The 26,857-nt window shown below is 44.5% G+C and overlaps 1 protein-coding gene across 1 annotated transcript in view; it reads left to right on the top strand.

Moving 5' to 3' along the window:
- The window catches only part of DGKG (diacylglycerol kinase gamma), a 273,423-nt gene that overhangs the window by 61,239 nt on the left and 185,327 nt on the right, over positions 1–26,857 (top strand). The window contains exon 3 of the mRNA XM_075556178.1: positions 26,628–26,704. Within this exon, the coding sequence (XP_075412293.1) occupies positions 26,628–26,704 (77 nt within the window). The remainder of the gene's footprint in view (positions 1–26,627; positions 26,705–26,857) is intronic.

Below are 26,857 nucleotides of genomic sequence, written 5' to 3'. Positions count from 1 at the left end.
GAAGAGCGGGTTAAACAGGTCACAGATAAACTCTACTAGCATTTGGAGCAGTGTGGTTGCATTCAACCAGAAAACCTGGACTGTCAACCTGTAATATCAGAGATCCTTAAAACTTTTCCCAGCTGCACCCTGGAACGAGGTAGCAACATTACCGCCGTGCATTCGAATCTGGCCTTGCCCTTGCCTCTAGTAGTCTTCTTCAGTAGCGACGACATTCTCCTGTATGTCTGTCTCCTTTGCAGTTTTGCCCGGGAAAGGCTTGAACTTGCGTGTGGGGCCCTGTGTTTGCTGTCCGTTGTTCCCAGGAACCATTTCCGTGTTAAGACTCAGTCTCGCGTGAGGACACTCAGCTGCCTCCACACTGTTTGTTGTTCAGAAGCCACAAGCGCACTGCCATTGAGTCGATGTCAACTCAGAGCGGTCCTATGGGGTGGGCTGGGACGACCCTGTGCGACTCCAACACTGTAACCCGTTAGGGAGCCATGTCTCTCTCCCGACGTTGCGGTGAGCAGCCCTGCGCTTAACCACAATGCCACCAGGGCTCCTCCACACGGTGGTTGGCAGCCTGAACGTGTGCTCCCGACTCCTGGTGTTCCAGAGCAAAACGTCGCTTGTCCCCACCATCGGTTGAGGACTGTGCTCTGGCAGCTACCCTGTTTCCCTGAAAATAAGACAGTGTCTTATATTAATTTTTGCTCCCAAAGATGCACTAGGTCTTATTTTCAGGGTATGTCTTATTTTTCCATGAAGAAGAATGTGGTACATATTTATTGTTTTATTAAAAGAGACTTCACACTTCCTGTCTGCTCTGGCTGCACTATGGCCAACAGTGAGCTGTGTGGTGGCACCCACCGCTACGGTCCAAAGTCCAGAGTTACGGTAGCTTCAGGGGGCCTTATTTTCAGGGAGGTCTTATTTTCGGGGGGATGCCTTATATTTCAGTGAGAGGCAAAACTGTAAGTAGGTCTTATTTTGGAGGGATGTCTTTTGGGGAAACACAGTAGTTGTCATCACAAACCAGCATAACCAGACAAACTGTGAATCCTACAATATCAAGAATTTCTTGTTACTCCTGCCCCACGCGACTCACTGTCTAATTGTGAGTCAGTCAGACTCCGTCAGGGCAGAGCGAGCAGCAGGCGGCAGCTTGTACTGGTGGTGGTGCAGGCTCTCTGATTAAAAGAGACCTCGTACTTCCTATCTGCTCTGGCTGCGCCGTAGCCAACAGTGAGCTGCATGGCAGTGCCCGCCGCTAGAGTCCACAGTCCAGTTACGGTAGGGGGGGCTTATTATCGGGGAAGCCTTATTATTGGGGAGGTCTTATTTTCGGGGGAATGCCTTATATTTATTTCAGCGAGAGGCAAAACTGTGAGTAGGTCTTATTTTCAGGGGATGTCTTACTTTCGGGAAAACACAGTATTAGTCTGGAAGTCCAGCTTCTTCTGGAAGCTCTGCTGAAGCCTGCTCAGCAAGCCTCCGCCAAGAGAAGGGTGATGAGCGTGGTGCCTTGGGCAGGAATTGAAGGCGAGCCGAAGCCTACCACTGAAGCACCAAGTCGCCCCAGCGGCTCCTGGCCAGTCTTAACATGACTGGCGGCTGCAGTCTGCGTGAGCTGTGGCCGGAGCACGCTGCCCACTGCACGCTGCCCATGTGCCATGAACACTATTGCATGGTGGCATGGGCTTTCTGCAGGACTCTCAGCCATGCTGCCTTCCCCACACTTTGTTCCAACTGCGGTCTCCCTTCACATGAATCACAGGATGCCTTCATAAATCACTAGGCATGGGCATGTCAGCCTGCCCCCACAGAGCTTGCACAGATCCCCCTGCAATGGCCCGGTGGCAGCCCCTCCAATGCCAGCACGGGGCAGGAGGCTCTCCTGCAGCTCCCAGCTCTGGGCTGGAAATCAGAGATGGCTCCTGCTCTCTGTGATTTGACAGCCCCCACTAGCGTTCCTGAGCCTCTGCCTCCTGGTGTGTGAAGTGATCTTATGTCCCTTCCAGGCCTCCCATCCTGTGTCTTCATGTGCGCCCCACAGTCTCTCTCCTGGGACCCTGCGCTCCTGTCTAACCTCTATGGATTTAGAGAAATGCCGTAAAACGAATTGACAAGGAGCCAGGAATCACCCTCCAGAGTGAATTCAATTTCCTTCTGCCTGTCAGGACTGGAGAAGCAGCAGGATGGAAAGGCCCTGCCTGGAGGAATCAGAATCTTGTTAGGGATTCGAAGTGTGCTCATGATGCACATGGAGGGAGCAGGCAAACGGCCGCTGGCAAAGTGGGCACTGCTGAACCCACTGATGGGGCGTGGGGATGAAAAGCAGGGGAGTACGTTTGCTGGGTGAACATTGTGAAGGAAAGCGGTGTGAGGTTGGGGTGGTAGCTGGGAGAGGAATGAAAACGGAAGCCAAAGCAGAGGGCCACAAAGGAGGAAGGTATGCACAGGGTGGTAAGGAGAGCTTCTGGGCTGGGGTGGAGAGGAGGAGGAGGAGGAGGAAGAGAGAGAGGACAGCAGGGAGAGAGGGGGATAGCAGGAGGCCTTGGGGCCGGTGTGTCAAGGGGTGGGGTTTAGGGAGAGGTGGCAGAAGCTGAATTGGGAGTCCTCAATCTGAGCTGTGTGCAGGTTGATGGGACCAAGGAGCTGGCCAGGTCAGGGCAGTCTGACAGGAACATGTGAGCGAAACCTAGTCTGAGCTGAAGGAGAGTAAGCTGGTGAGGGCAGCAATGAACAAATGCTAATTTGGGGGGAAAGGAACAACAGGAAGGCAGGACAATTAACTCCAAGACGTTGACTCTGTGCAGGGTTGGTCAGGATGGCTTTGGAAGGGTGGTGTTGAGATGGTGATGATGTTCTCCTGCAGAGCCACTGATGGGTGTGAACCACCAACCTTTCAGTGAGCCTACTGCATTCCCAGGGCTCCTGTCCTATTGTTCTAACAGGAGAGGGAAGAAGATACAACTCTTAGGAAATGATTGCCTCGTGTTTTCCAAATAGCAAGCCCGTGTAAATCACACACACACACACACACACGCACACACTCGCGCGTGCATGCGCAGACCACGGCAACTCCAAAACCAGGGAAAAGACAAGTTGTGGCATGGCACACCTGTGCATATGCCATACATGTCTCGTGACATCTCTAGAAGTGAATTTCTGCTTCAAGCACCGTCATTCAATAGTCTGAAACTGTGGCTTTCGATCGTACTTGTACAATAAAGGTCAAAGCCATGGTCCAGAGGTCGTGGATTGTGTTTGGCAGCACCCAGTAACTGGAGAAGCAACCACTGGAACTGTGCATTTGTTCCTTTTCATTTCTGTTGGTAATTATATGCCCATCGCCCTTGCGTCACTTCCTTCATTGGAACCATGAATGGGTGAAACATAAACAAAGCATAAGAAATGGCTTACGTGACATCAACAGAAATCTACATTTGATTCAATCACCACAGTCATCTTCGACTCTGGCTTTTCTAGGAGCAGTCAACAAAGCAAAATTGATCTAAGATTGCTCTTGACTCAGTAGTTGAATGGGAAAATCCTCTCAGGTCATCTTAAGTGAGGTCATTAAGCCATATTTGATCTGCTATTTTATATCTAATGATGTCTTATTAGCACCAATGTCTTTGATCAATAATCATAAGTCACCTTAGTATTATGCTTGCAAGCACATAAAAAGACTTGCTTCTTGTACACCCCATAACCCATACATAACTTTTGAAATGTCTTATAACACTGGCCATTTATCAATATATTGAACACTTTTTTTCCATTTATACATATGAGTCTTAGAACCCCTTAGGACGATGCCAGGAATTAAGCACAAATCCTAAAATTCCAATTTTAAACAAAGTCATTGCCAGGGTGGAAGAAACAAGTAACAGAACAAGAGCAAGAGCGTTTGTGGTAGGAGAGTTGTCCATTCGAAATGGATGAAAAGATGGGGCCAATGGCTCTGTGGAAATGAGGGCACCAGGAGGCCAAGGCAAAATGGCCCGAGTTGGAGAGTGACTTGAAAGAGTGAATTATCTCTTAAAGGGAACCTGATCTACCTGTCTCTACTGTCACAATCGGGATCCAAGTAAGCCTCTGGAAAATGAAAGAGGACTCCCAATTCCCAAAGTGAGTTTCACCTGGATTTCTACCTTTGTCACAAGAAATGGCCCTTGTGTGAGAATGGGAACCACTGGGGCCAACAACTTCTGGACGACTGGGAGCAATAGATGGTCAACTTCTCTGAGCGTGTTGCTAAGGAATCTCTGAGTGCAAATCTCTGCAATAGACATAATACCTATAGATTAGAAGCTGATGTTTTTCAACATTTCAGCTGCCAGAACCTTTGCTACTTGAGGTAAAAGAACCGTACCATGACAACCACTGGGCTTGAGAGCACTTGCGTTGATGTGGTTCTTGGTTACACTGTGATTACACTGATGATTTCTAAAAGAGTTGCCATGCCCAGTGAACAAATTGCCCACAGTGTGGTTGCTCAGTGTAATAAGGACGAATTAAATCTGATCTTATGAAAATATGAGTAGGCAAATATTACTGGGGCAGGTAGGGAGCATTCTTTGAGAAGACAGCTTTACTAATTTTCAACACGATGGCCACTCGAAAAGGGAAAATCATGCAAAGTTTTATTAACTCAACCGCTGTCCACAAAGCAGTCATCCCTAGCGCCTTACTGATAACCTGCATCCGCTAGACAGAGCTGCCAACCACTGGTTCAAGGCTTCAGTGAGTAGAGAGTGAGGTGAATGGGTGCAGTCTGGAGCTCATGACTCACATGATGAGGCGGCATTTACAGAAGACAGAAGTATTGCAAGCGGATGACTTCTGTTTGGCAGAAAATAACCCCAGGGACCCTCCTCAATGACTTTAGGAAGACCAGCATTGTGTGTCAGCAGAACACGAGTGGCGAAGATGAAGATGCTGGCAGCAGGTAACAAAGTTACAGAAGGGCATCTGCCAGCAGCTCTGAGAAATTTTAATGATGGTGGTGATGAAACTTGGGAGAGTTTCAGTAGTCAAGCGATGGCAATGAATAAATAAACAAAAATGGGCCATTTTAAGACCAGAACAGTTTCTTCTAGTGATTGTAATTTACTGAATTCAAAGACTTGATTAAAAATTATGTTTCAGTTTAAGACTTATGAAAGCATAAAAATTAAAACGGCATCTTGTCCCATGGTTTTAGGTCTAGGGAAATTTTTTATTATTTTATTTTGTATCTTCTCCCTCTTCCTGCATTCGTATTCTTTGGTTTCAACATGGTAGCCCATTTCCATCTTGAGCTTGTTCAGGTCCCCATTGGTTGTGCTTAGTTTAGGAAAATGCCTATCATAAATGGAGCTACCATGAGATCAATTTTATCCTGGTAACATTCAGCCCATTGGGCGAGGGGGAAGAGTTACAGTGAAAGTGGCAGCATATTAAAAATATTGGTGTAGCACATTTATGGAAACAACACGCGGGGGTGCACAGTTTGCAGAGACATAATGTGCATGTTATTTGCATAAAATACAGCAATCCTCAGAGGAAACCCTGAAAAAGTCATTTGTACCAATTTTAGATGTATTCTGATATTTAGCCAGACTGCATTGCCCCGGCAGCTGTTCTTCCATAATCACATAAACAGGAGCAACACAATTGCAAAATAACTAAACTGTACAGCCTGAGAATCGAGAACTTTCTTCAGCGCAGTTACTACACAATACCGAAAACCAACCTCTACCATTGAAGCCAAGGATTTCAAGACAAGAGACTCTTGGAAAGTTCCACTGATGTAGCATACAACCTGCACCTTTTCTGGAAGATACTTTTCTATCTGTACGTCTCCAAGGACCGCTGTGAAATAGAATATGAAGGGCCTTCAAAAGAGTGGGTAGAACAGTTCTATTATTTTTTAATTCTCTTTTTTATCACGAACTTTTTAAAGCCCCTCATATGAATGTGTGTATACACATATTTGTCTTAGTCGCCTGAAAAGAAATGAACAATGTAAAGTGCACAGCAAAAAACTGATCAAGGTTTTTTATATAAAACTGAGGGAGATAAAAATCAAAGCTACTGATGATCGTACCTTCCAGTGACAACCTCTACTAGAATGCTTTTATTAATTTTAAGTATAAATAAATATATTTGTATGTGCATACCAGACAAGAATATACATGATATCTATTTTGTATGTTGTTTATTTCACTTTTACAACATGTTGTAGCTTTCTACCAAAACTGCTTCAGTTTGGTTTTTTCCCCCCAATGTTCTGTTGGTCAGAAATTTGGACAAGGAAAATAGGGTATGCTAGTTTCTGTTCCACAATGCTTGAGGCTTAAGGTAGGATGCCTGACCACCCAGCCTATCTGGTACCTCATTGTTCCTACACAGGACACAAGTAAACATATTTCTGGGCTTCTCTGCTTTCAGCCAAGGTCCATCTGACATCAGAAATGATATCCCTTGTTTCATGCCCTCTTCTGAATCATGTCTGAATTTCCGGAAGCTCTTGTCAATGTACTGCTGTTGAATGAACATCAGTACGATTTTACTTGCATGTGACACTAATGATATTTTTAGATAATTTCCACATTCTTTGAGGTCACTGTTCCTTGGGATGGGTACAAATATGGCTCTCTTCCAGTTGCGTGGCCAGGTACCTGTCTTCCAAATTTCTTGGCATAAGAAAGTGAGTGCTTCCAGTGCTTCAGCAGCTTGGTGAACTATTTCCATTGTAATTCTTTCAATTCCTGGAGCCTTGGGTTTTTTGTTGTTGTTGTTAATGCTTTCAGTGCAGTTTAAGCCTCTTCCTGCACGGTCCTTGGCTCGTGATCACGTGCTTCGTCTTGAAATGGTTGAGTATCAACATGGTGGAATGTTGGTATGAGAGCCCTGTGCATTCCTCCCATCTTTTTCTGATACTTCCTGCATTTTCAATATGTTGCCAGTAGGAAATTTTAATATTGTAACTTGAGAGTTGAATTTTTTTCTTCAGGTTTTTTTTCAGCTTAATGTGTGCTAAGCATGTTCTTCCTGTTTGCTTTTCTAATGTTTAGGTGTTTGCACAATTCATTATAATACTTTACTTTGTCTTCTTGGCAGGCCCTTACATTTTATTGTTCGGCACCTTTACTTCATTACTGCTTCCATTTGCTTTAGCTACTCTGTGACAAAAGAGTAGGGCCCTGGGGGCATAGGGGTTACACATTGGGTTGCTAACCACAAGTCAGCAGCTCAAAACCACAAGCTGCTCCATGGGGTAAAAGACGAATCTTTGAATAGTTAGTCTCAGAAACCCACAGAAGCAGTTCTATCCTCTGTACATTCACTGTTGTGGGTCTGAATCGTTTGATGGCCGTGACAGTGAAAGAGTCAAGAGCAAGTTTCTGAGTCTCTTCTGACATATACTTTGAACTTTTCTTTCCTGACTTTTAGACGACATTTTGCTTTCTTCACGTATGGTGCTCTTGATGTCCTCCCACAGTTCGTCAGGTCTTCTGCCAGTTGTGTCAAATCTGTTCCTGAGATGGTCTCAAAATTTAGGTGGAATGTGCTCAAAGTCATACTTTGGCTCTTGATAGTCTGCTCCACAGGCAGCCCTGGTCTAGTTTTAGCTGCTGATAATGAGCTTCTCTATCATCTCCTCCCATGAATGTAGTCAATTTTATTTCTGCAAAATAAAATTTCTGAGGAAATCCACGTGGATAATCATTCTTGTTGCTAAAAAAAAAAGATATTTGTGATGAAAAAGTCATTGGTTTTGCAAAATTCTACTGTGTTATCCCCAGCTTCCCATTACTGTCCCTTCCTGTTTCCAACTTTTGCATCCCAACCATCAATAGTTAGCAATGCATCTTGATTGCATGTTTGATCGCTTTTAGACTGAAGAAGCTGGTAGAATTCTTCAATGTTTTCTTCACTAGCTTTAGTGGTTGGTGCATACATGCGAATAATAGTTGTATTGACTGTATTCCTTTGTTTGTGGCTAGCTACCATCCTATCACAGATAGCATTGTACTGTACGGTGCTATTGTTGTTGTTAGGTGCCATCGAATCAGTTGCACCCCTATGCACAGTGGAGGGAAACACGGTCCCACGCCATCCTCACAACGTTTCCTGTGCCTGAGCCTGTCATTGCAGCCACTGTTGGAATCTGTTTCTCTGAGCGCCTTCCTCTTTTTTGCTGACCCTCCACTTTACCAAACATGAAGTCCTACTCCAAACATGGTCCCTCCTGACAAGATGTCCAAAGTATGGAAGACAAAGTCTTGCCATCCTTGCCTCTAAGGAGAACTCTGGCCTTTACTTTTCTCAATACAGATCTATTTGTCCTTTCAGCAGTCCAGTATTCTTCTCCAGCACCACAATTCAAATGCATCGGTTCTGCTGTGGGCTTCCTTCTTCAGTGTCCAACTTTCACATGCATAAGACGGCACGGAGATTACCACTGCGGAGTCAGTTGCCCTTTGGCACTGAATGTGATAGCACTCCTCCTGATGAAATGTTCATCCCGGCACAGTGAACCACATCTTGTCCGATTTAAATGGCCAACACTAGTTTGTTTAAGCTCACTGATTCCTTGGATATCAATCTTTATGAATTCCATTTTAGTTTAGTTTTAACATCATTTTATTGAGGGCTTTTACAGCTCTTATAACAATCCATCCACCAATTGTATCAAGCACATTTGTACATATGTTGTCATCATTTTCTAAATATTTACTTTCTATTTGAGCCCTTGATATCAGCTCCTCTTTTTTTCCCTCACCCCTACCCTCATGAACCCCTTGATAAATTATGAATTGTTATTTTCATATTTTACACCAACTGTTTATCCTTCCCCCATGGTTTCTGTTGTGCGTCTCCCTGCAGGGGGTAGGTGGGTGGGGATTGGTTATGTGTCATTTGATTCCCCTTTCCTCCCCTCCTGTCTCCACCTTCCCCCTACTCTCCTGGTAATAGTACTCCCAATTCTGTACCTGAGGGGTTAATCTGACCTGGATTCCGTGTATCGTGAGCTCTTATCACTTATCTTTGGTCTAGCCTGCAGTGAAAGACAGGACTGTGGTCATGACAGTGTGGGGTGAGGAAGACTCAAGGAGCCGAGGAATAGTGTGTGTTTCATTGGTGCTTCACTGAGCCCTGGTTGACCCATCCCTTCCCTGTGACCACTCTGTGAGGGGATGTCCCATTGTCTGCAGATGGGTTTTGGGTCTCTGCGCTGAACCCTTCATTCTCAACAATACGGTTTGCTTGTTGTTTGTTTTGGGTCTTCTGAAGCCTGTTACCCAATTCTGTCGACACTTCATGATCACACAGGCTGGTGTGCTTCTTCCACGAGGGCTTGTTGCTTCTCTGCTAGATGGCCACTTGTTTAACTTCATGCCTTCAAGATCCCAGATGCTATATCTTTTGATAGCCGGATACCATCTGCTTTCTTCACCACATTTGCTTATGCATCCATTTTGTCTTCAGCGATTGTGCCAGGAGAGTGAGCATCAACGAATGCCAGGTTGTTAGAACAAAGTGTTCTTGCACTGAGGGAGGGCATGAGCAGAAGCCCAAAGACATCTACTCCCTCAATGAATTGGCATATAAATACATGTACATAGGCCAATACTTCTATATTTTTGTATTAATGTATTTACATATGTACACACTATGTTTATACCTGTATCCATAGCTTTGCTTCCTTGGTCTTTTTTGTTCCCTTTACCTTCCTCCTGCCCCATCATTATGCTTACCCTTCTTCTGCCTCTTAGTGATCACTAGATTGCTGTTTCTCCAACACCTCTGGGATCTCTATGTCCTCGTTGTTGATTTTAATTCCCTAGTTGTTCCCCTGCCTATGGCATTGTTTGTTCACCACTCCCTTTCCCATGTCCTCCTCCCTCCAAATCCCTTCGGGACTGTCAGTCTCTTTGCTTTCTCCTCGAGCTTGCTTCCCATGCAAACCAACAACAGAGACAAAACAAAAGATTGAATAAAAGGAGGGGGGAAATAATAACTAGGAAAGGAAACATACATAATTCCAGGTCTGTCCACTGACATTCATGACTGTCTCCTCACTGGTCCCAGGGGAATTCCGGGAACTGCCCCTCCTAGCCTGAAGTCTATTTTGGGGGCTTCTCAGGGGCTTTGTGGCTTTGCTGTGCTCCTGTTGCTGATCTGTTATGCTTCCTTCTTGGTTCACCCCACTGTAGGTTTTGACAACCTCTCATCAGACATAACGAAGCCATGGTATGCTCTAGAGAGGGGACATTGTGTCCCAAGCTGTTGTTGGCTGTACAGTCCTCTTTGTGCCTTTGCAGCTGTGTGCAGGGACATCATCCTCGGGGTTTGGTGTGCTGATAGGAGGTCTAGACCACGGGGGCCAAACTCAATTAAAATGCAGGCCATTTGGTGCAACAGATAAGATTCACGCGGCCACATCACGCTGACAAATTTTGTTAAATTTATATTTTGAAGAGAAGATTCAGGAATGTGGACAAGATAATTACAATACTATATAATTGCTTTTATTTAAACATTGATTTTATTTAATGTGTTTACAAAACTAAGATTGTTTTTACCCAAAACTTGCCAGCACTTTCCTCCTCCTACTAGTTTTCACTTACCTCTTATATCGTGACCACAAAAGATAACAAAGTAACTAACAAAAAACAAAATGTTAGACAGCTGACAAACGTATGCACAATAGTAATGGTTTCCCTCCAAAAATGTTAACTAGCGATGCCGCTAGGTATGAATCATAAGTTAACAGCATAACCCAGAGTGCTCTTTTTAACCTTTTCGCTATTGGGATCTGTTTACATTACGTGACACTGACAGTGGCAGACACATCGCTTCCAAACATCGCAGGAACTGAGTCAGCGCATTTATACACGTCCACAGTCAAGTGTATCCTCGCCTTCAGAAGTTAAAGGGTTAACAAGGGGATAGTGTGCGTGGTGTTGCCTCTATCTTCCCTAAGTGCTATTTTCTTCATAACAATTTTTTTCTATCTTCATTTTATTTCAGAGCATCACAAGTCACAAAAAATTACTTTGGGGGCTGCATGCGGCCCACGGGCCACCAGTTTGACACCCCTGGTCTAGACCCTCACTCTCTCTTTTCCCTTCTTGGTTTGCCTCTGTGTGGGCGTGACTTGCTGGCTCCGTTTTATTTTTGACAACCTCTCATTTTCCTGGGTTATACTGTGTACATTCTGAATTCTAATAACTAATAGATATTTACAGCAGTTTCTTCACATTTTCACTCATAGTGACCCTCTATCGGGTCTCTGAGGCTACACGTTTTTACAAATGCAGGTCATTCGATCCTTCTCCTCCGAGTGAGTGGTGGGTTTGAAAGGCTGCCTTGGCTTTGCAGTTAGCAGCCCGACCCTGCCTGACAGTACTGCCAGGGCCCTAATGGGTGTTCTAGGAGGGGGAGAAAGCAGCAGACTGATCAGGTGGTCTGTATTATCCTTTCCACTAGACAGGTGTCTTTTCGACCCCAGACGCCATGAGCAAGTGGCCATGGTTCCTCCTGCCCTTGTCCTAATAGCTTCAAGCAGAGATCCCATTGATCTACTGTTTTTCCAATCCTGATATCTCACTTGGGACTTGTTTTTCTCCTCCATTTTGTTGTGATTATCATTCTTTAACACTTCTGTGATACATTAGAGACAGATGTCCCTAGTCCCTAATTTATCCAGAAAGAAAAAAGTAGAGAGAAAATTAATGAAGCATCCATGTGGCCTTTTAATTTTCCAAGAAAGTACGTCAAACATTTCTTACATCAGTCAGTGCTGCTTGGACTTTGCAGAACAACTGAAATTGGGAGCTATTTTAGAGGCCAACAGTGCTAACCCTTCAAATTGTGCCATGTTCTCACCAAGAACACCAAGCCTAAAACAGCTTCAGTGACTTGCCCAAGGCAGAGCAAGGTGAAATAAATCCAAAGTCTCTCAAATCCAATGTGCATTCAGTTTGTCTCCATTCAGTCGAACAAAGTAAACACAAGCTTTATAGAACTTGACTTTCAACTGCTAGTTTAAAATGGTGTGGCTGTTTATGCATGCCAATTCAGTTATAATAGAGCACATTTTTGAGAAGGAAAAAAAATTAAGAGAATAAATTAGTAGAGTATGTTCTCAGGAAGTATATCTGATGAGAATCTGATTGAGGCAAAGTTTTGACTTTAAGATGTAGGTAATTTACTGCTCAAAATCCAAACTTGTCCATTTTAATATGGGAGTCACATAAACAAGAACTGATTTTTAGAACAAGCAAAATCTCTGAGTGAATTTTATCAAACCACTGGTACAGGTGTTGGCCAGTAGAGTAAGACCTACTCAAATTCTCCTGGCAGTCTAGAGTTCATAGTCATGCCCATGTTCTTCCCTATGAGAAAACATAACCACTTCTCCTTTAAAAGAGCTGGTCTTCTCCATCAGTGACACTGAAATTTGCCCACCAGTGATCAGAGAACCTAGAGGAAGGTAAAGTTATCACTGCAGATCAGTGCCCCTCAAACATTAATCTGTTCACCATTCTCCTGCAGGTCTTGTTAAAATATGGATTCCGAATCAATTGGTGTAGGGTAGGGGTGAGGCTTGGCATTTCTAAAACGCTCCCAGGTGCTGCTGATGTTGTTGATCTGGGGACCCCAGTTTTAGTTGCAAGAAGGTCAAGGTTGGCTGATCCAATTTCTCCATATTTACTTGAATGTGACTGATGAGACCCACTTATTTGGAGAAAAAGGGGGCAACTTTTATAGCAATACAGACTTTACCTATATAAGTAAACCATACCAGTCCTTCAGATAATTTATGATGAATCACAAATGTTTAGTATAATAAAAAAAGGTTCTTATATTAGCCCAAGTCTTCTCTTCATTATGGTACTGAGTCCTCGTATTGTGTCAGTGTCTTCCCTTTTACAAGTTCCTGTGAAGAGTTAACTTGGTCTGCCTCAGTGGCTGCATGATGGACACCATCCCCCACCCCCCAGAAGGATCTGGAGAAAAAAACCCCAAACCCTTGTCCAGCCCGTACCCCGACCTTTTCATTGTAATTGAAGAATAGGGCCTGGACATCATTATTTCTTAAGGCTCCCCAGTTCCTTTTCATATACAATCAAGGCTAAGAACCACTCACCTGCCTTTTCTTCCTGCACCCCTGGGGGCGACATATGGTACATCCATGATCAGCCCAAACTCTTTTCTAACCCTTATTTATTCAACAAATTATCGTCAAAGTAGTGTGTGACGCCAGCATGGGCTCCGTGCTGAAGGTGAGAGGGCGTAACCCGTGAGCCAGAGCTTAAGGGGCACACGTATCCCGTGCTTGCCGGTTGTCTGAAGCCTCCCTTCTCCTGGCTGGAGAGGTGGCGTCTTTGGTGCTCCTGGCATGTGCGGTATGACAGCATCCTCTATTTCCCTGGGACCTGCAGGAGACCCTTCTTCCATGGTGCACATTTCATTATTCTTTTGAATCCCTGGAGAGCCTTAGAAATCTTATTTCTACATCACAACTTTCATCAGAAGAATTAAAATCTAGATTTTTTAGAACAGTTTTCCTGACATATAACTCACGTACCATAAAATTCAGTGGATTGATCATATTCCAGACTTGTGCAGTCATCACCCCAGTGAATTTTAGAACATTTTCTTCTTTCTGTACTCGTTGTTATTAACCCCCCAGTCCCCCCACATGTCCCCTGCCACAACCCTATGAAACTATTAATCAAGTTACTGTCTCTATAGATTTGCTTATCCAGGATCCCATATACAGAAAAACATCACCACCACCCCGCACACACACACACACAAAAAACCTCAACAACAATAATAAAACTTAACCGAAAAACCTCAAACAAAAAGAAAGCAGAAAATATGAAAAACGAAAACAAGTTCTCAATGTCTCAAAAGGGAAGACAAATGATCAAATGTTCTATTTTAACCTAATTAAGTCTGCATTAATCAACTTTCCACGCACTGTGTCTTATCTCCCAAGGCTGCTCACAGGCCTGTCAGTGGCCAGAGGGGATTCTCTAGAGGCTCAATCACCTGGGGAGCCTGCAAACGGATTGTGAGCTTTCACTGCCATCCGTGGACTTCTGCAAACTGAGTCTCCAGAGTTGAAGCTCTAACTTGGTTCCTTTCTCTGGTCTTGAATTTTATTATTTACAATCTTTGGCTCGCACAGGCTGGCATGCTTCTTCTGACACATCACATAGATGGTTGCTTGTTTGAAGACAAACCTTAAGACTCCAGGCACTATTTTTTCTGAGAGCCAAATACCATCTAGTTTCTTCAACACACGTTGCTATAGCGCTCATGTCTTCAGAGATCTCTTCATGAGGGCATATATTTAGTAGGGCCATGTCATAAGACCTAAGTTTCTTGGATTGCAGCTAGCATTAAGTGTGAGCCCCTCCTCCCCAAAATATATATATATCTTCCTGGTTTACTATAGAGACATCCTTATCATTTTATTGGGGAACATTATAAATCATCCCCATGGTGCATATGGTGATTCCATTGATAGTATCATTAATTTAGTCAATGATCAAGTATTTAAATACTATTGAGAAAGGAAAGTATACAAGTATAGGAGAGCCTTTTAGACAAAGACATGGCTTGTTGACTTGTACAGATTATACGTTTAAGTGACTAGACACTGCAGACAAATAATAAGGGTTGGAAACCTGGCAAAATTTTATTCACAAAGGCAGAACTATACCTGCTAGACTAAGGCGTGTCATGAAAAGCAAAGACAGTATGAAAATTGCAAGTGTTTTGCCTTGAGTTGCCATTTATTGGACACCCTCCAGGCAAGAGATTTGAACCAAAGCCCAATTATTTCGAAATCCATAACCTTAGGATAGTAGTCATCTGCTTCTTCTCATACTAAGGTGTTTCAGCCTTAAGTCCAAGGGAGGATGTCAGTTCCTTTAATTTGTCACAGGTGTGTTTAAGGTAAAGTCCAGTTTGCTTAGTGGGGTTTCCAAATCAGATCCTGTTGTTGTGGTCCATGAAGGGTGTTGTGTACTTCAAATGGACCGAGTCTAAAGTCCAGTCTATAGCATGCAACCTCAGTCACCAAGAGCTGAATAGAAATTAAGAGCACAATTAGGAGCACAATACCAGGTATATTCTCCCCTTTTATTAGTCTGGGTAGACTAGAGAAACAAATTCATGGACACTCAAGTGTATAAGAAAGAGGTTTATATACAAGAGTAATTGAATATTGAGAAAACATCCCAGCCCAGTCCAGATCAAGTCCATAAGCCCATGTGTTTGATACCAATCTATAAAATCCTCTTCAGACTCACCAAATACATGCAATGATGCCGGATGCAGGAAGATCACAGGCCAGTACGTTGGAAGTCTTGTGGATCCAGTGGCAGTGGAAGCATCTCAGCTCTGGCAGGGGTGTCTCTGTGGCTTCTCCAGCTCCAGTGGTCTGTTTACATCAGGGTAGGTCCTTGTGACTTCTCCAGCTCCCAGAGCATGGAGTCTCTATCAGTCTCGCACCATGCGTCTTGTCAGTAGAGTGTCTCTAGGGGAGTGAGTGAAGAGAGAGGAGTGTCGTCCACCTTCAAGGAGGAAATCCAGGAGTTCCCAGAATTCTCAGAAGGCCATGCCCACACAGAGGCCTCATTGGTTATATCTTGATTGACAGGCCAGACTCCACCCCCTTCATTCATAATCCTCCCAAATTGACAAATGATTATATAACTACCATACCCCTTGAGGAGCTATGTAAGTAATGCTAAGCATTTTTCCCCATGGCAGGCAGTCCCACCTGGTTTACCCACGGACAGAAGTGAAATCACCTTCTCCAGCACAGACATGTTCACCCCACCCATCTCTGGGCTTGAATTTCCTTTAAGGTTCACTAAGCACCCTTGTCGAAGTGTCTGTTGAGTTGAGGTCACCATAGAGAAAGTCTTCTCCCTCTCCCCTCCACATGAGACACTGGCCCAGCGGAGGTGAGACCTCCTTTGTTTTTAACAGGGTGATGCATGGTCCTTGAGCCTGAGACAAGCACACCATCTAGTGGCGTGGGGGACTCCGTTAGAAGATGACATGCCCTTGAACAGATGCCTGCCCTTGTCTTGGTGCTGATCCTTATAGCCATGGTCTCATACCACATTGTCCTTTTGTGATGAACTAACGTTGCTTAGCATAATCGTTTCCTGGCCCATCTAGGTCATGAGGTGCTCATGGTTTCATCGTTATTTTGTAGGAATGCATGGAATTCCATTATGAATATATACCAGGGTGTCTTTACCCATTCTCCTACTGCTGTACATGGGGGCTCTTTCCTGCTTCTTGACATTGTGATCTCTGCTGTACATGAACATGGGAGAACAAGCATCTGTTGGTGCCATGTCTGTTACTTCCTTGGGGTGTATGCCCAGCAGAGGAGCCCTGGTGGTGTACCGGTTACTCCTTGAGCTGAAATCTGCATAGTGGGCAGTTCAAAACCACCAGCAGCTCCACTTAAGAAAGATTGGGCTTTCTACTCCTGTGAACAGTTACAGTCTCAGAAACCCACAGGGGGTCGCTATGAGGCAGCAGTGACTCAATGGCAGTGTGTTTGGTTCGGTTTTCCCAGCAGAGGCATTGCTCGGTTGTGTGGCATGTGTATCCCAAGTCGTTTTGGGTATCTGTGTTAGTCCAGGTTGACTAGAGAAACCAATTCAGAGACACCCACATGTGTGTATAAGACAGAGCTTTATATCAAAGAGTAATTGTGTAGTAAGAAAACATCCAAGTCCATGAATCTGATATTTGCCCATATGTCCAATACTAGTCCATAAATTCCTCTTTAGACTTACGCAGCCATGTAATGATGCCAATTGCAGGAAGATCACAGGCCAGTGGGTGGAAAGTCTTGTGGATTCAGTGATGGTGGAAGCATCTCAGTGCTGGTGTGGGTCCCCACGTGGCTCCCCCAGCCCCAGGGTTCTGGCTGCCATCAATGTGTCTCTGTGTGGCTTCTCAACAGGAATATGTAGCAGAGAAAGAGTGTCCCACCTCCAGGGAGGAAGAGAAGAACATTCCCAGAATCTGCACAAGAAGGCCACACCCAGAAGGAGGGATTATGAGGCTGTGACCTGATTGACAGGCTAGACTCCACCCCTTCATTCACAGTACCCTCAAGTTGACCCATGATTATGTAATTATCACAGTTTCGGCACCATGTCGCTTTCCACAGTGTTTTGTATACATTCATCAGTCCACCAATTTCTCTGCACCCTTTCCAGCATTTTTTATTTTCTATTTTTTTAATCAGGCTATTTTTGTGGGTAGATTTATTTTTAATAATGTGCCAACTTTCTCTTTCCCTTCTCGTTGTGTCTTTACCACACACTGGGGTGGAGGGTCACTTAGGGCCTTCTCAGTCTCTGGACTTAGTCCCTGGAGCCTCAGAATCAGAGACCTTTCATTCTCTGCTGCGACAGACAAGGCTCACAACTCAGCATCAGAAAGCTGTAAGAAAGCTGTGGAGGGCCTTCCCATCAAAAGCAAAGTCAGTGGGCTCACAGAATCCACCTCTCTTGGAATCATATTAGAAATGCAGAATCCCAGGCCATGGCCAGACCTACTGAGCAAGAATCTACATTGTTAGCCAGACCCCCAGGTGACCCCCATGCACTTGAAGTTTGGGAGACTCATAGAGGGCTTAGACCAGTGGTTCTCAACCTTCTTAATGCCGCAATCCTTTCATAGAGTTCCTGATGTTGTAGTGACCCCCCCAACCATAACTTTATTTTCGTTGCTACCTCAGAACTGTAATCTTACTATTGTAACAAATCAGATGACCCCTGTGAAAGGGTTGTTTGACACCCCCCCCCAAAGGGGTTGTGACCCATAGGTTGAGAACTGCTGACTTAGAGAAATGGAGAGTCATTAGCCAACGCAGAGCTCCGTGTCCCTGTATGGGTTCTCAGACTTGCTTTTGTAAGTGTTGACTCACATGAACGTTTACCATCTAAGCAGTGCTCAGACCCCCTGACCTAGAAGACGGTCTGGTCCCTCAGCACAAGTGACTTCTGCACTAGACGTCGGTGCTCTGATGTGTCTGCGTGTTCAGATGGAGGCTCCCTGCTCCATGCAAAATTGCCTCTCAGTAGGCACATTTTTCTCCTTAAAAAGACTTTGCATCTGCACAAACACTGAGAACAACTATTTGGTTAAGTTCCCAGAATTCTTGGCACAGAAAGTATGAAAGAGACAATTTTGGACTGAACCATTCTGAGGGCAGTTGTGTTCACACTGCAGATCCCTCTAGACACTTACATCATGGTGGTCCCACTAGACTGGGTTAACTGAAAAAATGTACCCCAACCTGGCAAGACAGCTGACTGCGTGGGCCTGTTGGGTGGGGTCCTTTAACATTGTTCACTGAAAACAGCGGCGTGCGTCTGCCAGGCACCACAACGTTACAGTGAGCGGAGATATATGCCTTCTTTTGTTTTTGCAATAATTACCCAACATGTTCACCTGCTTCTTAAGATAGTCTTCAATCCTAACTACAGAATCACATCACAGATTGGTCTTGTTCAACCTTGCCTGCACATTTGAATCCCAGGAAGTCTTGAAATATACCGATTTCTGGGTTTCCCAGAAGGTACTGGCTTCATAAGTCCGGAATGCAGCATGGGTTTCCAGGTCTGTAGTGACCCCCACCTCCCCCTCCCCCCTGAGTCATTCTAACATGCAGTCAGAGCTGCAAACCTTACCTTCTGACTTCTACATTCATTCACCCAGTGGGTCTCATCGCTGCCTCACAGTATTTCGGTTGTTTGAAGACCTCAGGGTCCCACTCAGTTGCTGTGGACCACAACCTTCCATTTCTCCTCCTGTGACCTAGGGACATGCATTGCTCCCATCGCATAGCCTGCTGGAGACTTAAATACAGACCCAAGGACAGTAGGATAAGGTCTACCTTAAAAGAGAAACCCATGGCCATTGAGTCATTCTGGACACACAGTGACCGTCTGAGGCTGATTCTGTGCTCTCCTGCAGAGTGGCCGGGTTGCGGCGGGGGGTGGAGGTGGGGGTGGGGTGCAGGGTTGACCATCGCCATTGTGGTTGCCAGTCAAACCCTTATCAACAGCACCACCAAGGGTTAAAAAAGAACAAAAAACAATTCGTTGCCACTAAGTTGATCCCAACTCAGCGCCCTTGTAGAACTGCCCCATAAGGTAGTTTCCAAGACAATAAGAGACTGCTGCATGTGACTCCCACAGGTCCAGAATGCCAGCATTTCGGTTAACAGCCCTCCTCTTAGCCATCGGGCTTCCAGGGCCCCTTGCCTATCTGTAGCAAGTACCAAATAAAATAGGAATCAGTGCCAACAATGGTTGCCGTGACGCTGCTGTGTCCCCCGGCACTTCCCTCTGAGTCGCGTGGGGTGATGATGCAGGCTGGGCAGAGGACTTCTCTCCGGAGACCGTCTCGTGCGGACTGGATGGCACCTCGAGGGAAGAAGTGAGTTCTCTTAAGAAGCTTCTCACCGATCAGAAGTATTTTAAATACAGAGAATCCCCAGCAGCCCCGTTGTGCTTAAGTCCCACACCCTGTTCATTTGTAAACAGAACCCATCCCAGGAATCCGTGGAGAAGGCAACTGGCAGAAAGTATCGAAGGAGACCTAAGGAGAAACCCATTTGAGAATTAGGTTGTTTCCTTTTTTTTTTTGAAAACATGCCGATGCTCTGAAACCTTAAATGTCTGAAGTAAAAGTGTGGTGAGAGACGCCCCTCGGGGTGTGGTCAGACTGCCCGTCTTGTGAATCGTAGGTTCCTATTTCGTTTCAGGCTGTTAATCACAAACTCGAAAATAAACAACTTCTCTGCTGCATGGGGCTTTTTGTTTTGTTTTGCTTGTTTGCTTTTGTTTAAAAATCCTCTGCTGACTTGAATATAAACACGATAAATATGAATACATCTCTGAAGAGGGCCTTGAAAAGTTTTTGCAAAATGAAATTAAAGCATAATGACACTTTTCCAAGAACTTTTTTGAAGCGCCCATGTATACATATACATATATCTATAGATATGATTCTATACAGATACCTATATCTCTATAGAGATATGATTCTCTTCGAGGCATTGATTAAATATTTAATCAATATGAAATATTTAATCAATGCCTCGAAGAGAATCATCATTGCAGCACGTACCTTTTAAAATAATGGAGGGCTTTGCAAATGGATCGACAGAACTTTAGAACCCAATGTGAATGGTGAGCTCTTCAAAATGTGGCCATCGTTCCAAAAGGAGATTACTCCCAGGGTTCTCAGTCAAGGTGCTAGCCGCAGGCTAGTCTGGAGCCCTGGCTGTTCCGCGCTGGGCTGCTAACTGCAAGGTCAGCAGTAAGAGACCACCAGCTAGCTCCATGGGTGAAAGATGAGGCTTTCTACTCCTATAAAAAGGACAGTCTAGGATCACCAGGAGTCAGAAGTGACTCAATGGCAGCTACTTGGTATTTTGTTTTGTTTTGTGTTCACACTAATCTTGCAGAAACCACATCAGGAGGACCCATGTCTGCGTGGGGGATGCTAACTGAATTCTGACCCGATTCTGTACTCTACTGCCATCCCATTGCCAATGTGGCCTTGAGAAAAGGAAATCTAATTGCATGATCTAGAAACCTCACTGCCACGGGGTTGGTACCAACTCATAGCAACACTAGCAGAGGGTGGGACTGCCCTCTGTGAGTTGATGGGACAGTACCTCTTGATGGGAGTAGAAGTTCCTGTCTTTCTCCCGTGGAGCCGCTGGTGGTTTCAAACTATTGACCTCGTGGTTAGCAGTGCAAGGTGTAGCCACTACACCACCATTAGGATGTACTCCTAATTATAGAACAGCACCAATAAGTGGTTTCAGACCAACACAGTGAATGATTCCAAACACAAGGAATCCCCAAACCCCACCCCAATTTTCTCTAATCTTCCTTATTCCCCAGTCTGCTTCACAGAGCTCTGCAGGGTGCTGTGGTTTGATGGCCCGTTTCCTGGTGTTCGCAGATGCTCAGGAAGGCACAGTCGGTAGTGCTTAGTGGAAAAAACAGAGAGACTTTTGAGCCAGCCAGATCTGGGTTAGACCTTGGCTCTTATTCAAGACACTTCGCATTTCAGAATTTCAGTTTCATCTGTAAATCGAAGCAAACAGTTGACTATCAGAAAAGCATGAATTGGTGGGTGAGAGTAAATGAGACTATTCAGGAACAGCCCCCAAGAAGTGGCATTTATTATTAGCATCACCATTACTCAGACCCTTTCCCCTGCTACTTCATGAAGACCACCTGGCAGAGCCTGGCCCTCCATGGTGGTTTCTGAGTTGAATGGAAGCAGCCCAAAGCGACGGAGTCTCTGCATGTCTCTCTCCAGGCTGTTAGCTTTTTGAAGTCCACCTTGAGCCTTAGGGGCATAGGGGTTACACGTCAGGCTGTTGAAAAGCAGTTCAAAACCACAAGCCACTCACGGGGAAAAGACGGGGCTCTCCACTCCTGGAAACAATGACAGTCTCACAAACTCCCAGCGACAGTTCTTCTCTGTCCTGTAGGATCAGTTCTTCTCTGTCCTGTAGGATCGCTATGGGTCGGCATCATCGCTGTGGGGTGTTTTTGTTTGCTTGTCTTTGACGTTCAGAAAGAATGTTGTACCTTTCCTTAGAGCATTTTACTATGTCTCAGTCTTAAACCTATTAAAACTTGTGCTTGGGGAATCCAGATCGGCAAAGTCCTGTGAACAGGTGCTCGCACCCAGACCAATGAGACCATGTGCTCCTTCCTGTACAGGAGTCTGAACATCAACGCGCAGTGAATCAGCTTTCAATGGCCTTGCCCTTTCCACCCACGTTGAAATAGCTGTAGTCATGGAGTTGAGAAGCTCTTAATGACCCACGATACAGGGAGGACACAGACCTCAGGATCTAGTTGTCTTTGATGTCTAAAGTGGCACTGAATACACAAGCTGCCTTCAGGATGTGCCCTTCATGACAGTTGTTGACGCCCTTTTCTTGACTTCCAATTGCTTTACACAACTCCAAGAGAGGAAACCACCATGGTATTCGGTAGTTTCTGAATTATTTCCTGTGGGAAGCAGACTTTTCTAAGTGTTTCCTGTTCCATAAATCCCCTGAATATCTATTTGTATCCTTCAATATAAATGGAACACACAATTGGAACATTCCAGGAACTGCACGCTGGGAGGGAAGCTCAATTTCCAGAGGAAAAGGTTCTGGCTGTCAGAAATAGGATAGATTAACATCAAATAAGCGATGCTAATTATGAGACATCAACCAAAGTTGTGTGTGTGTGTCAGTATGAACACCTCAATTTTCTCCATCAAGATATGGAGTAATTAAGAAAAATAGGCAGAGTTGTTACCCTTCCAGAGTTATAAGAAATCCCCCTGCCCTAACTTCCTGCAAGTGGTGAGCTGGGTAGCCATGGGCCACAGACCCTCTGCCACAAAGACACGAGAGACCAAATGAAACATGCATACAGATGAAAATCCTGGACTAGGAAGCTTCAAATGAAAGGATGAAGAGTAGATAGAATACCAACAAGAAGACGCTGGACGAAAGGGACAAGAGAGAACGCACATGGGTGAGTTGTTGGCTGGTCTGACGTAGCGTGGCCATCTTGAACTTTGCAAGCAGCGTTCTACCCAGACAGCAATCTGTCAACAGACACACATACACACCAGTGGCTGGAGACACGGATCCCACTGGAGACCCTCCTGGTGAACAGAAGCATGGTCAGCCCCCATCCCCATCCTCCCTGTGCCCAGTGACACACCCTCTGCAGAGCCCTTGCTCAGCCTGCAGTCAGCCCTGCACCCTCGGGATCAGGTTCCCGATGCACCACCCCCATATCTGGAGGTACGGGAACTTCAACAGACCAGCAGCACATGCAGTGTGAGGTTCCTGGCTAACACGAACGAATGAGCAAGAACTCCTTCCACGATCCACCGCCCAGCCTCTAGCTGACCTTGGAGCCCTAAGGAGTTCCTTTAGAGACAAGCACCCTCAACTCAGCCACCCTCCGAGCCAGATCAGCTGCTCTGACCCCAGACATCTGGCATGGCAGGAACTCTGTCTAGGATGGGGTGGCCTCCTTCCTCCCCTCTCCCACATGAATTCATGTCTGCCAAAGAGTGCCAGCACATGCCTGGTACCCTGCCCTATTCCTCTGGGCATCCTGCCCACAACTCAATTTTCTTCTTGCTTTTTCTTGTCCTCCCCTTCCTTTGCTTTTCTAATCCTTTATCAATTTTCTTCTTTTCTTTTTCTCTTCCCTTCTTTCTCTATTTTCTTTTCCCTTAGTTTTTTTTTAATATTCACCTTTCTTTTTCTCTTTCCATTGCCATTCCTTAGTTGTGCTTATAGCATGTTTATTTCTTTATCTCTGTCATTGCTTTTAATTTTCTCTCCTTTTTTGTTATTGTATTATTTTTTCTTGTCATTGATTACCCGCTTTCCTCTGCTTGTTTGTTTTTGTCCCTTCATTTTCATTTTTTGCCATAATTTGTTTTGCATATACATATTTTTGGGTTTGTTTTATTCTGCTTTTTGTCCCACTTGATGGAAGAAAGCAACCAAGTCCACACAGCCACTCACATCCATACCTCCTGCAGCTCTACTTACTGGGCAAGGACAAATACCCCCTCTTGTGCCACTAGATCATTGCTACACAGGGGCTGAAGCAGCCAACCCTGCCTTTAACTTCACACACATTCACATTATCTATCTTTACCACTAGGAGACAGGTGGTGAGTGCCTAAGAACACACCATCAATGAATACAAACATAACCATGCTACAATGCCTCAGAAACAAAAGACAGTTTCAGTTTCCATGAAGAAACAAGACAGAGTGATTCAAACAAGTGACCAAAATATAAAGTAAAAAATGCTTTTAAGGAATAAATGGCTTTAGGTCTACCTGATAAGGAATTCAAAGGATTGATATTTGGGTACTTTCAATGGATTGAGAGAAAGATTGCGAAAGCTGCAGATGAAATCAAGGGAAAAATTTTTGTAGAAAAATTTAGGAAAACAATTCAAGAACAATACAAGAAAATAAAACTGACCAAATTTTTTTATTAAAACCATACAGGAACAGCAATTAGAAATCCATAAGATTAATAATGAGATCTTATCAATAGATAAGATCTATTACAAAGGCAAAAGAATAAAATCGAATCCATGGAAAGTTGAATTAGTGAGTCTGAAGACAAATCTCTCAGTACCAATCTGCTAGAGAAACAATTAGAAGAAATAAAAACACTAACAAAAAATACAAAGAAAGCTTAAGAATTATATGGCACAACATCAAAAGGAATAACTTATGTATGACTAGAATTCTAGAACAGAAAGAGACCAATAAAGCACAGAGAAAATTGCCTAAGAGTTGTTGGATGAAACTTTCTCAATATCATGAAAGATGAGAAAATATACAGTTAAGAACACCCAGATATAAACCCCAAAAGAAAATTATCAACACATATCATAAACAATCTGTCCCAAACCAAAGACAAGGAAAACTTCCTGAGAGAAGCTTGGGGAAAATGAAAACTGACCTAAAAAGAAGAAACCAGTAAGTGTAAGTTCTGATTTTTCAGAAGAAGCCAGACAGCTAATGGGATCACACACACGAGTTGTATAACCTGAAAGGAAAAACACTGCCAGCCAATAATCATATGCCCAGCAAAATACAAAGGTGAAATGAAGACATGCCCAGGAAAAATCAGACCAACTGTGTTCGGCAGAGTTTCCTAGAGAAGCAAAAGCAATATATATAAAATCTACCAGCAGCTTCAAGGGAGAAAGACAGACTGGGCTTTCTACTCCCATCAACAGTTACAGTCTCAGAAACCCACAGGGGTCACTATGAGTCAGCATTGAGTTTGGGGTTTTGGTGGGATGCTGGAAAAGATCTCTAATGGTATAGTGGTTACACATTGGGCTTTGATGTATAAGGTCAGCAGTCTGAAACCACCAGCTGCTCCACAGGAAAAAAAAAACCGGGTTTTCTACTCAGAAACTCCCAGGAGCAAGTCTACCCTGTCCTATAGGGTCACTATGAGTCAGCATCAACTCTATGGTAGTGAGTTGGGGCTGGGATGTTGTTGTTTTACTTTTTGTTTTGGCAGAATGCTGGAGCGATCCAAGTGGGCTGAGAAAAGCAGATGCTTACACTTTATCTTGGATTACGGGCTATAGTACAAAAGTTTTTAATTTGTGTGTGTGTGGAGGGGGTGCTGAGCAATTTTTTTTCTGAAAAGGAGGCAATCGGACAACTACGTTTGGGGATCAATGAACTAGATGGTGCCCAGTTATACTACCAACTGCACTGAAAAGGGTCCTGGATAGAGTGGAAGAAAAATGTGGAACAAAACTCAGAATCATAAAGAAGATAAGTCTTGCTATTCAGATTGAGGGAAGCCTTAGCCACCCTTTGGGTCTATACTTATTAAAAATCTATCAATTTTCAAGCAAACAATAGACATGTCTATAGAGGGAGCGATAGCACCAGTGAAGTACACACACCTTAGAGGAATTGACCAATTGAGATCAAGGGGACACCATTTGCTCCAGGGTAACGTTCAGCAGAGTTAGGAAAGGAGAGAAATGTCTACAGGAGACACAGGGAAGACATGGAATGGGTGATATTCTACTGAAGGAATTGCGGTGAATTAGAGGACACGGAGTAAGTATGAGCAATTCAATGCAAAACTCATGAGCTCCTCTGCAAGCCTTCCCCCGACTCACAATAAGTGAAAAGAAAGAGAAAGAAATCGCCCTGCCCGCCTCCTTACTGGTGGTTCAGGACCAAGGACAGAGCCTCGTGCGGCTTAATGCCCAACCATCTTATTGTAGCGAATGAATTTTTAAGTGTTTTAATTTCTGTTCAGATGTTTATGCACTTATCTAATATATAGTTTTACTGAACACTGTTTACATGCCAGATTCGGCTATTATACACAAAGTACTCACCAGCCAGTTATAGCTCTCAAGAAGCCCATATTAGAACTCTGACAGAGACCAGAAATACAGGCAAGTTAATGACTAATTCTAACACTGTAACAAGGGCTATTATAGAGTGATGATGCACCAGTCACACGGGAGCCAAAGGAGAAAATGGCAATGACGCTGCGGCCAAGGCTCTACTATGGCGTTGCCGTGGAAGTTGGATCTTGCGAACTGTGTGCAGTGTGCCCGACACAGAGAGGGCCCTGGGAAAGGGTCTACAAGGGCCTCGGGGGATCAGAAAACTAGTCTGATGTGGCAGGAAAACAGGCTGAGTTGGAGGGTGTGGTGAGGATAAGGAATTCCTGTAGAATAGTGGAGATCACCCAGGGCTTGTGTATCAAGCTAAGGGAGTTAGGAGTTATCCTGAGAAAACAGAACCACTGAAGGGTTTTTCCTGGGACATGATCCGATCATCGCATGCTTTAGAAAGGTGGTTGAGACAGCAGAAGACACATAGGGATGTCATTTCCACATTCTTCCCTGTGAGAGAAGGGCTGCGGCACTAACACTGCAGCCGGACAGAAGGGGGACGTTGACTTGACTGTCTCTCATGAGTGTTTTTTCTCCCCCTGGTGGATCGTGTTTCTCCAGACACCTCCAAGAAGATCAAGGATGTCCTGACAGAGTTTAATGAAGGAGGGAGTCTTGAAAAATATGACCCGCATGAGGTAAGAACATTTCCATCTAAAATAATAATAAAAAATCCTGTGATGCAGACTCTCCACAATTTATTTCCTTCTTGGAGGCCTAATTCACGCTTCAGAACTTCCTTCTACACATATTTTCTCCTTCAAGTGATCTGTTATTGCTACCTGACATCA

Source organism: Tenrec ecaudatus, chromosome 8 (genome assembly GCF_050624435.1).
Source record: "Tenrec ecaudatus isolate mTenEca1 chromosome 8, mTenEca1.hap1, whole genome shotgun sequence".
NCBI lineage: Eukaryota > Metazoa > Chordata > Mammalia > Afrosoricida > Tenrecidae > Tenrec > Tenrec ecaudatus.
This window is presented reverse-complemented; position numbering and strand designations above follow the sequence as displayed.